The sequence below is a fragment of the Numida meleagris genome, chromosome 3, assembly GCF_002078875.1.
Source record: "Numida meleagris isolate 19003 breed g44 Domestic line chromosome 3, NumMel1.0, whole genome shotgun sequence".
Lineage (NCBI taxonomy): Eukaryota > Metazoa > Chordata > Aves > Galliformes > Numididae > Numida > Numida meleagris.
This window is the reverse complement of record NC_034411.1, coordinates 106,199,285-106,211,137: the sequence shown is the minus strand read 5'-3', so window position 1 is coordinate 106,211,137 and position 11,853 is coordinate 106,199,285. Positions and strand designations below refer to the sequence as shown.

Below are 11,853 nucleotides of genomic sequence, written 5' to 3'. Positions count from 1 at the left end.
AAGAGAAAACGAAAGAAAGAGGGGGAAAAAAAACAAACAAAAAAAAAGCAAAGAAAGGTTCCCATTGGAAAGAATCCCAAAGTGCAGAGCGCAGTCCCCGCAGCGATAAGCGGCTCGGACCGACGGGACAACGCAGCCCCGGGGGGAGCGGGGCCGGAGAGGAGCGGGGACAGTGGGAGGGGCGGCTGCGGTGGGAGCAGCCCCGCGGAAGCGGAACGGGCCGCGGAGAGAGGAGGGCCGCGGCAGCGCGGTGCGGGCACCTGGGGAGGGTGGGGGGTGTATAGAGGTGCGGGGCTGTGTGTGGGTCAGTGCTCGTGCACAGGGGTGCGTGGAGTTCGTGGGATGTAGGGGACTCCGTGCACAGGGGTGCTTGGGGGTGTATGGGATATTTGTGCTTGGGGGCCCATAGGGGTGCATGGGACACTGTGCGTTATGGGCAGGTGGGGGGGTGCACGGGGGGGCGGGGCTGTGTATGGGGCGCTCGTGCGTGAGTGTGCACGGGGATACGTGGGGGTGCAGGGCCGTGAGTGGGGCACTCGTGCATAAGGGTGCACAGGGTGTATGGGATGCTTGTACATAGGGGTGTACGGGAGTTTATGGGATGTTTGGGACACTCATGTGCAGGAGTGCAGGGCTGTGCACGGGACGCTGTGCACAGGGGTGCACGGGGGTTCATGAGGTCTGTGGGGCCCTTGTGCATGGGGGGGCGTGGGGTCACAAATGAGATGGGGTGAATGGGGCACTCACGTATAGGGCTGCATGGGGTGTATGGGGCACTTGTGCATAGGGATGCATGGAGGTGCATGTCCGTGTATGGGACACTTGTACAGAGCTACATGGGGGTGCATGGGGTGCATATGGCTGCAGGGCCATGTGTGGGCCACTCGTGCCTGGGGGTGCATGGGGGTGAAGGCGTCACTCGTGCATTGGAGTGCAGGGCTGCGTACAGAATACTTGTCCATAGGGTCATATAGGGGTGCATGGGGGTTCACGGGGGTGCAGGGCCATAAATGGGGCACTCGTGCATAGGGGTGCATGGTGGGTGCAGGGCCACGCGTGGGATGCTGTGCGTGGGGGTGCAGCAGCCGTGCTTCATGTTCCTGTTTCTGCGTGCTGTGCTCCGTGCTCAAGGTTAAGGCGGGGGAGGGTTTTGCTATCAGTTCTGCTCTCATGGGAGCTCTGCTCTTCTCCCACAGACCTCAGTACCGGCTGCGGGAGGATTGGACGTCGGGTGACCTCACTGCTCGGTGGGTGGAAGCACCACCTTCCTCATCCTCCCCCTTCCTCGCGGTCCCGCTTTGAGGCGCAGACCCGGAGGCGTTTAGTCCCTTTCTGTCGGCTTCTGATCCCCCAGCGCGCATCCGTGGGGTGATGGAGTTCCAGAACAGGAGCTTCAGGCGATGGATGGAGGAGTTCCACGGGATGACCGAGCTCCAGGACACGCACGAGAATCCGTGGGTGGAGGAGTTCCCGGAGGTGTGGGCACGGTACAACATGGACTGTGGGCTGGTGGCCGAGGAGGTGGAGGTGACCGGGGGGCCGGTGCCGTTCCAAGAAGAGAGGCAATTCCCGAAGCACTTGGATGGGGTGGTGGCCTCGCTGGTGCAGGAGATGCTGGAGGAGGGCATCGTGGTGCGGGGCAGGTCGCCCTCCAACAGCCCGCTGAGCCTCATGCCCAAGGGCGACGGCTCGACTTGGCGGCTGACCATCGACTGCAAGGAAATCAACCGCGTCACCGACCGGCAGCCGACAGAGTCCCTGGACAGGACGAAGGTGGTGGCGATGCTCAGTCCTCGCAGCCGCTATTTCTCCACCCTCGATCTGTCCTGCTGCTCCTTCGCCATCCCACTGACGGCCGCCTCCAGCCTCAGGTTCGCCTTCACCTTCCATGGGCGGCAGTACCTGTTCACCCGCCTGCCGCCGCGCTTCCGCCACACCGTCAGCATCGTGCACCGCCGCGTGGTCCGCATGCTGGACCAGCTGCCCCCGGAGGACAGGGGCTGGGTGTTGTCTTTCACAGATGATATAATCATCACTGGGAAGACCCGCGAGGAGACCGCGTCCCGCACGAGGAATGTCCTGCGGCTCATCCAAGCCACCGGTTTTAAAGTCAAGCTGGAGAAGGCGCAGCTGGTGCAGCCCGAGGTGGACTACCTGGGGATGAAGCTATCGGCGCGGGGCCGGGAGCTGCAGGCGAGCAAACGGGAGTACATCGCGAACGCGCCGCCCCCGTTGGACTCGAGCAGCCTCCGCTCGCTGCTGGGGAACCTGGGCTCGCATCAGGACCACGTGGAGGGCTACGCGGAGCTGGCGTGGCCGCTGCAGCAGCTTCTGAATCCTCATCAGGAGTGGCAATGGGGCCGGGAGCAGCAGTGGGCGCTGCGGAGGCTGATCCAAGCCGTCCTGGCGGCACCGGCGCTGCGCTTTGTCGATCGGTCGCAGCCCTTCGTCATCAGGCCGACAGCGGGCAAGGAGGTGACGGGGGCTGCTCTGCTGCAGGAGGACGAGAAGGGGCGGATGGTGCCCGTCTGGTTCAAGTCCCACGTGCTGAAGGGGCACCAGGTGTTCTTCTCGCCCGAGGAGAAGGACTGCGTGGCGGTGCTCAGAGCAGTGCACGCCTTCCAGGATCTCATAGGGCCGGCTCCGATCGTCATCCAAATGCCGCGTTCCTCGTGGAAGTACCTCCTTTGGGGTGACACCGAGACCTTCTGCTGGCCGACCCCCTGCAAGAAGCAGTGGAACTTGCTGCTGGTCAACGGGGGGGAAAACATCCCCAGGGCCCCACATCCCTCGGGCGCGCCGGTGCGTGCCGCACCTCCCCTAAAACATCTGCTACCCTATGTGCCCCACAGCGACGTGTGGTTCACAGCAGGGAGCTGGGCCTGTGTGGCAACCTTAGGCTTCGCTGCCACCAACCTGGAGGAGCGCTGGCTGCTGGGGTTAATGCAGCACGGCTCGCCGGCGGGCGTGGAACTGGAGGCCATTAGGGTGCTGCTGCAGGAGCACCGGAGCTCCAAGCCCCTGTACGTCTATGCCAATGCCCACTGCGTGGTGCAAGGGCTGCAGGATGGGGACAGCAAGGACAGGAAGGTGGGTGGTGAGCGGTTGTGGGAGAGCATCCTGCAGTGGGTGCACGCCAACCCAGGGGTGCTGCATGTTGGGCACAGCAAGGATGGGGAAGAGCTGCAGTGGAACCAGAAGGTGTTGGAGAGGGCGCGGAGCATCCAGGCGTGGGTGTTGAACGCTCGTGGCCAGCGGGTGTGGGAGCCGTCCAAGCATGAGAAGCAGGAGATCGTCGCCCTCAGCCATAGCGGGCACGTGGGGAAGGGGAAGACGCTGAGCAGGGTCTGGAAGGTGGCACGCTGGGAAGGGGACCGCGAGCAGGTGGCACAATGGGTGCAGCGCTGCAGCTGCTTCAGGAGCCCCCCGCTGCCCCAGCGCATGGAGGGGCCGTGGTCGCGGCTGCAGCTGACCCGAGTCAAGGGGCTGCCCCCCTCCTCAGAGAAATACTCCTCCCTGCTGGTTCTGCTGGATGAGTTCTCGGGGTGGGTGGACGCCTTCCCAATGCGGGAAGGCAACACCAAGGAGGTGGCCGAGCTGCTGAAAGGGCACGTGGTGCAGCGGCTGGGGATGCCGTGCTGTGTCACCGTGGGGCAGTCCGAGCGCTCCCTGCAGGACGCGGTGCGGAAGGGGCTGGAGATGGGCGTGGATGTGCAGTACCCGTCGCCCAACTGGGTGGCAGACATTGCCACCAGCCTGCAGCGGCTGGGCGTGGATGTGCAGTACCCGTCGCCCAGCTGGGTGGCAAACATTGCCACCAGCCTGCAGCGGCTGGCCCAGAGTGCGGGCAAACACTGGGCCGACAGCATATTGCTCATTGTGGCTGCCCTTAGGGCCACGTGCGTGCGCAGCGCGGTGCTCAGCTCCTACCAGCTCTGCTTCCATCACCCGCTGGTCCTCAAGGTCAGCCCCTGCGAGGAAGAGGCAGCGCCTGGCCCCACAGAGCCCCTCCTGCCCTGGCTGGCACGGCTGCGGGACGACAGGGCTGAGTACAAGAAGAAGGTGGAGGAGGCCGTGGAGAGTGATGAGTGTGATGCTGAGTAGGGCTTGGGGGCTGTGGGATGGCACTGCTCCTGTTGTAGAATCGGAGAACCATTCAGGTTGGAGAGGACTCTAAGATCACCAAGTCCAACCCCACCCCATCCCCAGTGTGCCCACTAACCGTGCCCCCGTGCCATGGATATCCACACTTGTGTCCGTTCCCCACACCCATAGGATCTGTAGGCTCAGCCACTCCATTCCTTTCATATAGAATCCCAGAATCATGAAGGTCGGAGAATACCTCAAAGATCACCAAATCCAACCCCACTCCATCCTCATCATGTCCCCAGGTGTCTCATCTCCACATTTTTTTACTACCTCCAGGGACAGTGACCCCATCACCTCCCTGTTCCAATGCCTGACCGCAGAAGAAAGGGAGGATGCCACCAACATGAATGCTCAGGGCCACCGACCCGACCCTGTCTGATGAGGGAGGCAGTGCTGGGAGCCCAGCATGCATAGTCGCTGATGGACAGGGCACGGGAGAGGGAGAGGAGCTGGAAGGGGTTGAGTGCATGTGAAATGGGGCCAGACCCTGCAATCTGTTCTATCTTGTACTTTTTTTTATCTGGGGCCGGTCACCACAGCCTGCCCTGTCTTGTATTTTCTTATTAAAATCTTTTCTAAATCACCTCTGTTCACTTGTGCTCTCTGTCCCACAAGTGTGTGGTGCAAGGACCCCTGTGCATGTGCTGTGTGTGTGTGGATAGGTCTGGGGGCAGAGGGTGGTAAGCATCATTGGGGGCAGAGCTGGGGGGGTCCCAGTGCAGGGACTGGGCATCTTTCCCCTCCAGCTCTAGGGTGGAAATGGTGTGTCCCCCAAACCACATCCTGTGACTGAGCTCAGTGCTGGGCAGGGGATACCCCCATGGCACCGTGTGGAGCTCACAGCCATGAGAAAGCAGTAGTGATTGGGGTGGGTGTGCTCACCAATTCCTTCCTCCCCTGACCTGGGAGGGAGGAAAGAGCAGGGAGACCTAAAAATGTTGGAGGGGCTCCAGGAGAAGAGCTGAGACCCCTAAACATGGGATGGGGGCATCCAGAGGCCATGCCGGAGCCAGAAGGAGGGCAGGTGCTGGTGGCCCCCATGTCCCGCCTGTGGCCATGCGAGGAGGAAGGTGGTCCTCCAGCAGGGTCTCGCCAGAGGGCAGCAGCAGCCCTGCAGAAAACATCCATGGGGAGCAGGGTCTTGGAAGCCCCTCGCACTCCCCCCTGGTGCTGGGGTTTCTCCTCCCACCACCCTTTCTGTTCCCTCCTTCCAAAGCCGCTGGTGATGGCTCAGTGGTCCCCAGCACCTCGGGGATGAGGCACCCCAAACGTACCCAACCCATGTGGGTCCCCCACCCCAAGTCTCCGAGCCAGGACCATCGCACCAAACCACAGCACCCACAGCCCCAGCCAGAACCATGGGCCCAAAGCAGGACCCCAGAACCCAGAGCATAACAACTCGTGTCCCTGACCCAAATGTGAGTGCCATGCCCAGCACCCCAGACCCCAAACGTCATCTCCCTGTGTCCTTGACCAGGCCCCAATTCCAAACACTTCACCCCAACGCCATGCACCAGAATCCCATCCCCAGACCAGAACCTTGTAAAGGATATGACAAATCCCACACCCTAAACCCCAAACCCCATCTCCCCATGGCCATGTCAAAGACCCCATCCCCAGACCAGGACCCCATCCCCACGCACCAAGACCCCATTCCCAGACCTGAAACCCCCCAGTATCACTGGGCACAGCCCCCGGAGCGCATCCCCATCCACCTCCCCAACGCTCCCCAACCTCCTCCCCACCCCATCCCTCCCCTTGGCCGGCACAGTGGTGTTCTGTGGGACATTTGGTAGTCATTAGGGCCGGAGGGAAGGAGGCAGGCGCGGGAGCAGCCTTTCTTCTCCAGCACATATCCCGGCGCCTCACGCTTGGGTGGACGGCGGCCAAGCGCGGCTGCGCTCCCCGCACCCCATCCCGCAGAGGCCATGGGAGAGCGACTGGCCCTGGGGGTGCCCCCCAGCCAACGGAGTTGCTTCTGAAGGATCCCAAAGGCTTTTCGCCAGGACGAGGAAGGGCAGCAGGGTGTTCCGGCCATGCTCGGCAGCACAGCGGGAGGAGACGTGAAGGGACGGCTGCAGGAATCGGGGCAGTGAGGCCCCCTGCTCTCATCCGAGCGGTTCGGGGCGATGAGAGGTGAGTGGGGCTCAGAGCCATGGGGGGATGTGGGGTGAGAAGCGGGGCTGGTGGAACAGTGGTGCCCGAGTGAGGGGTCCCTGCTATCATCCGCAGAGATATGAGGTGACCAGTGGACCCCAAAGCCTTCCGGGTGTTGTCCCAGCTCTGAAGACACCCATATTGGCAGAGGGGTTGAGACAGGGCAGACCTCCTCCTCGCAGCCCAGCGCTGGGCAGAAAAGTAAACATGCAACGACGTTAGGCAGAAGGGAAGCGGAGGGCAGAGGGAGGCCCCCCCAGCACCACCGCCCCGGGTTTCCGTGGGGGAGGCAGGGTTTATAAGCAGGGGATGCTGGCAGTGCGGCACTCCGGCCATGGGACGCGGCCCCTCGTGGCACCCTCAGTGCAGCAACCTCAGCACTGAGGGCTGGCTGTGGGGCAGGTTGGGGGGCTTGGGCAGGGGGGAGGCTGCGGTGCTGATGGGGTGCAGTCCTCCAATGGGTATTGGCATGATGCAGGGGATCTATGGTGCTTGCCATGCATGCAGGGTGCTGGGGGGGGGTCCTGTGCCGAGTGTCCCCCGTGCTGTGGCCCAGCTATCCACTGGGATGTGGCAAAGCCCCTTGGGTTGGAAGATGGCCCCGTTCCCACTTCTATGCTTTCCATGTAAAACACAGGGTTGGGACAGCTCAGAAATGGTATTTTTGAGAATGAAGCAGGCACAGAGGTTCTGGCCAAGCCCTGCAGAACCAGAGCTGCCACCAGGCTTTGGGTGACATCTCCAGAGCTGTGGTGACATTGGACTGCAGCACCTTTTGGGGAGCCACTGCCTTCCTTTTGGAGCTTGGAGCTGCGCTGTGCCCTGTGCGAAGGCTTGGTGAATCCTCCCAAGGGATTTTGACCCGGAAACATGTCACTGCAGTTGGGCTCTCCCCTTGGCCCTGTTGGGGCTGTGGTGCCACCAACCTGCTCCTTGTATTGCCTTTCAGCAGAGGACCTGGTGGGAGGAGAGGAGGAGGAGATGCCGTCCTTCCTCTACCGACCAAACGGTAAGGAGCAAGGCCATCCTGCCAGCCCCATCCATGGGATGGGCAGGGGCAAAGGCCTAATGCATCCCCTGATCCATCCCTGATCCATCCCTGATCCATCCCTGATCCATCCCTGATCCACCTCCAGTCCATCCCCAATCCATCCCTGATCCATCCTTGATCCACCACCAATCCACCCCCAATCCATCCCTGATCCATCCTTGATCCACCCCCAATCCATCCCCAATCCATCCCTGATCCATCCCCGATCCACCTCTGGTCTATCCCTGATCCACCCCTCTTCCCTCCCTCATCCATCCTGTGGTACAACCCTGATCCAACCCAGATCAACCCCTCTCCTGCTCAGGCAGGGCACGGGGTGGCTGCAGCCAGTGCCAGAAGAACCTGTCCCTGCAGACGGCCGTCAAAGTCCTCTACGTCTTCTCTGTGTTGCTCATCGTGGCTGTGACTGTGCTGGCTGCCCTGGGTGAGTGAAGGCAGGGCTGGGGGCCGGCTCCTTCCCTCCATCCTCCCTTCCATGGGGAATAATTGGGCTCCATGGAGAGGGGCTGAAGCTCCCAAAGCTCCCAAAGTGGCAAAGTGAGGGGACCCTATGGGGACATGGGGGGGCTTGTCCTGTGGGCACTGTATGGCTCTGGGGGTCCCATTGGCCCCGCTGAGGATCAGCAAACTTTTGGAGACATTGCTGGGTTCCCAAGCCCTTTGGTGTGGATGACGATGGCTGTGCCATCCCCTCACTGCCCCCCTCCCCTCCGCAGTGTTCAAGAAAGTCAACTCCATCTCCGGAGACATCAGCTCAGCCCAGATGTACTATGAGGAGAAGATCTTGTCCATCCAGGAGGACCTCCAGGAGCTGGGTGAGTCTGCAGTGGGGCTTCTCCCCAGCCATGGGGCTGCAGTGCCCATCGCCGGGGTCTGTGGGGATGGCATGTGGTGTGGACTGTGGGGTGGCTCCCATGGTCAGCTGCGCAGGGACAGAGTATGGGGTGGGCTGTGGGGTGGCTCTCGTGGTTGGTGGTGTGGGGATGGAGCACGGAGTGGGTTTTGGGGTGGTTCCCATGGTTGGCAGTGCGGGGATGGGGCGTGGGGTGGGCTATGGCATTCCACGGTTGGTGGTGCGGTGCTGGACCCCTCTGCCCTCCCTTCAGATGAGAAGAGCTCAGGCAACTGCTCCCTCTGCCTGGAGACAGGGCAGCTGGGCCAGGAGCTTGGCAAGCTGCAGGGCGAGCTGGAGGAGATCCAGAAGATGCTCTTGGTTCAGGAGGTCCTCCTCGACCGCACGTCCCGCACCCACGACGTGCTCTCGTCCGGCAGCACCGAGATCAGCAGCGAGGTGGCCGACTGCTCCTCCTCCACCCGACGTCTGAACGAGAGCGTGGGGCAACTGGTGGCCCAGCTGGGGGGCTGGCGGGCCGTCACCTCCCGGCTCGACGGCTCGCTCAAGGGCCTGGAACAGGAGCGCTTCGACGTGCGGGCTGCCATGCAGCAGCTCAACTTCACCTTGGGGCAAACCTCTGACTGGATCCAGCTCATCCAGAGGAAGACGGACGAGGAGACGTTGACGCTGCAGAAGATGGTCACCGAGTGGCAGAACTACACGCGGCTCTTCGCAGGGCTGCGGGCCGCCTCCGCCGAGACGGGCGAGCTGGTGAGGAGCATCCAGGCCGGCGCGGGCGCCGCGGCCCGGCAGGTGGGCCAGAACGCTGAGGGCATGCACGACCTGGTGCTGCAGGTGATGGGGCTGCAGCTGCAGCTGGACAACATTTCCTCCTTCCTGGACGACCACGAGGAGAACATGAATGACCTGCGCTACCACGCCAAGTACGCGCAGAACCGCACGGCCGAGCGCTTCGAGACGCTGGAAGGCCGCATGGCCTCGCACGAGATCGAGATCAGCACCATCTTCACCAACATCAACGCCACCGACAGCCACGTGCACAGCATGCTGCGCTACCTGGACGACGTGCGGCTCTCCTGCACCTTGGGCTTCCACGCCCACGCCGAGGAGCTCTACTACCTGAACAAGTCCCTCAGCCTGGTCCAGGGCACCACGGACCTCCTGCGGGAGCGCTTCGGCCTGCTCAGCGCCCGGCTCGACTTCGATATCCGCAACCTGTCCATGGTGATGGAGGAGATGAAGGTGGTGGACGTCCGGCATGGAGAGATGCTGAAGAACATCACCATCTTACGAGGTGAGGAGCATCTCAGCGTCCACAGCCCAGGGGTGGGTCCGGGTTGGGTCTGTTGGGTTTGGGGGCTGTGCCTGATGGGGGGAAGGCAAGTTTGGAGGCTAGGTCTTGGAATCATAGAGTCCTGAATGTTGGAGAACACCTCCAGGATCATCAAGTCCAACTGTCAACCCACCACCACCATGCCCAATCATAGAATCATGGAACCATTCCTGCTGGAGAAGACCTCTTAGAACCCCAAGTCCAACCCCAACCCATCCCCACAATGTCCACTAAACCAAACCATGTCCCAAAGTGCTGCATTTCCACGTTTCCACATTCTGCAGCTCACCCCTTGGTGCAGGTGACCCCACTGCTGGTCCTGGTGGGGAGGGCATGGACCCCTCAGGACAAGGGTCCCTGAAACTTCCTACAGGGACTTTGGTAGCCTGGGGACACTGATCCACCCACATCCCCAAGCATGGTGGCAGGGCCCCACTGTTCCCAGAATCCTGCCCAAGGCATCCCACAGTGCCCGGAGCACAAAATTTTCAGCCCCTTTGAGCACCATCCCCTGCTGCCTTTGGCTCCAATAGGGGTTGAACTCCAGGAAGAAGCAATGGCAGTGTCCCCAGGCCCTCTGTTACTGCTCTATGACGCTGCACCCCATGCATCGTGTTCACCTCTCCCTCTTCCTCCTGCAGGTGTTCCAGGCCTCCCGGGTCCCCGTGGCCTCAAGGGTGATGTTGGCATCAAGGGTCCCGCAGGAAGCAAAGGAGAGAAGGGCGACGTGGGCAGCCTGGGCTCACCGGGCCCCCCCGGCTCCCCTGGACCCCCCGGTCCCCCTGGTCCCCAAGGGGAAAGGGGTCCCCTGGGCGCAAAGGGTTTTCCCGGCCTGAAGGGCTCTAAGGGCAGCTTTGGACAGTCTGGCTCCAGGGGAGAGACAGGGCCCAAGGGAGATGCGGGTCCCCCAGGGCCAGAGGGGGGACCAGGACCAACAGGACCCCCTGGTCCTCAAGGAAAACTGGGGCTTCCCGGGAATCCCGGGGCTGTGGGACAGATTGGCCCCACGGGTCCCAAAGGAGACCCCGGCTTGAGGGGCCCCCCAGGACCACCAGGCCCCCCCGGTCCTCCCGGCCCATGATGCAGCCTTGGGGCCATGCTGATGGCACTGGGATGGAGGAACCCCTCCCAGCTCCGAGAGCATCCCCTGCTCCCGCTGCCAGCCCCTGGGGACAGGGCAGGAAGGACCCCAGGGGTCCAGACCCCGCCTCAGCATGACGCTTTTTGGGGTGCATGGGGCTGGTCCCCGGCTCTTGGGTGGGCTACAGGGTCCTGGGGCATGGGGTCCCTGCAGGACAAGGACCCGTATGGGCTGAGGCACAGCTGGTTTGTGCTCTATACCCAGCCACCTTCACCCCTCCACCCCTGGCTGCACCAGCAATGTAATCCTGGCACAATAAATCTGTATGGGGACAAGCGGCTCCTGCCTTGGGGACATTGGGATGGGGGGCCCAAGGGGACTGGGGAGGACCCAAGATCCAACCTGTGGGCATTGGCATGGTACACATGGTGAGGTGAGATGGGAGCACCCCACAGAGCTGTCCCCAGGCAGGGCTGCCCCAAACCCCATAACTATGACCTTACTGTGGGTCAGCTGAGGGGAACAGCCTCAGACAGACCTTCATGTGTGCGTGGATGTGCACACCTGTGGGTACACATGCCTGGATGTGCATGCACACGGATGCACGGTGTGCATGTGCATCTGTGTGCATGCAGACAGATGTGCAGACCCATGGCCGTGCACACACGGGGTGCCCATAGGCTCCTGCAGATGTGCACATGCAGCTGTGTGCACGCATGCTGCACAAGGTAGGGGTCTCTGATGGAGGCCCCCTCCTGGCCCCAAAGCAGGGCCCCTGGAAGCCATCCCCATGTCCCAGGCTGGCAAGCAGGGCATGGGTTGTTTTTCCCTGGCGGAGGGCAGGGAGGGGGCAGCTGGAGGCCCCAGGTACCTGAGCTGGGGCCTTGGTGCCAAGAGCAACACGGAGCTGGGGAAAACAGCCGGCCCCACCTCAGGCTCTCCCCAGCCTCGGTGTGGGGCAGCAGCACCCCCCCAGCATGCGCATGCCTGCACACACGGCTCTGCTTTGCTGCCTGCTCCTGGGAGAAACAGGCCTTTGCCAACTGCAGCTCTCTGTTACTTTGTTCTCCAGAGGCTTGTTCAGGCCACACCTCTCCCTGTCCCTGTACCCATCCCCGTTCCCATTCCATCCTTATCCCCATTCCATCCCATCTCTGTCCCCGTTCTTGTTCCCGTTCCTATCTCAGTCTCCATCCCATCCCCCTCCCATCTCTCTTTCCAATCCC

The 11,853-nt window shown here is 62.3% G+C and overlaps 2 protein-coding genes across 4 annotated transcripts; both read left to right on the top strand.

Annotated features, from left to right (window-relative positions):
• On the top strand, positions 7 to 4,732 carry LOC110396570. The gene is made up of 3 exons (XM_021392268.1): positions 7 to 250; positions 1,197 to 1,247; positions 1,355 to 4,732. The coding sequence occupies exon 3, from the start codon at positions 1,372 to 1,374 to the stop codon at positions 4,102 to 4,104; it is 2,733 nt and encodes a 910-aa protein (XP_021247943.1). The 5' UTR covers positions 7 to 250; positions 1,197 to 1,247; positions 1,355 to 1,371; the 3' UTR covers positions 4,105 to 4,732.
• SCARA3 (scavenger receptor class A member 3) lies at positions 5,906 to 10,959 on the top strand. Of its 3 annotated transcripts, none has more exons than XM_021391577.1 (6): positions 5,906 to 6,285; positions 7,259 to 7,315; positions 7,662 to 7,781; positions 8,074 to 8,172; positions 8,464 to 9,507; positions 10,188 to 10,959. In XM_021391577.1, the coding sequence occupies exons 1-6, from the start codon at positions 6,279 to 6,281 to the stop codon at positions 10,625 to 10,627; spliced, it is 1,767 nt and encodes a 588-aa protein (XP_021247252.1). In that variant the 5' UTR covers positions 5,906 to 6,278; the 3' UTR covers positions 10,628 to 10,959. The 3 variants fall into 3 exon arrangements, with proteins under 3 accessions (XP_021247252.1, XP_021247251.1, XP_021247253.1); XM_021391576.1 differs by having other exon boundaries at positions 5,909 to 6,285; positions 7,256 to 7,315; XM_021391578.1 differs by lacking the exon at positions 5,906 to 6,285 and adding an exon at positions 6,343 to 6,708 and having other exon boundaries at positions 7,256 to 7,315.

Excerpts from the sequence above, each read along its gene's own strand:
- SCARA3 (XM_021391576.1), top strand. Across the intron at positions 7,782-8,073 it reads GACTGTGCTGGCTGCCCTGG|TGTTCAAGAAAGTCAACTCC; the intron begins GTGAGTGAAGGC and ends TCCCCTCCGCAG. Across the intron at positions 8,173-8,463 it reads GGAGGACCTCCAGGAGCTGG|ATGAGAAGAGCTCAGGCAAC; the intron begins GTGAGTCTGCAG and ends CCCTCCCTTCAG.
- LOC110396570 (XM_021392268.1), top strand. The coding sequence starts at position 1,372 with ATGGAGTTCCAGAACAGGAGCTTCAGGCGATGGATGGAGGAGTTCCAC.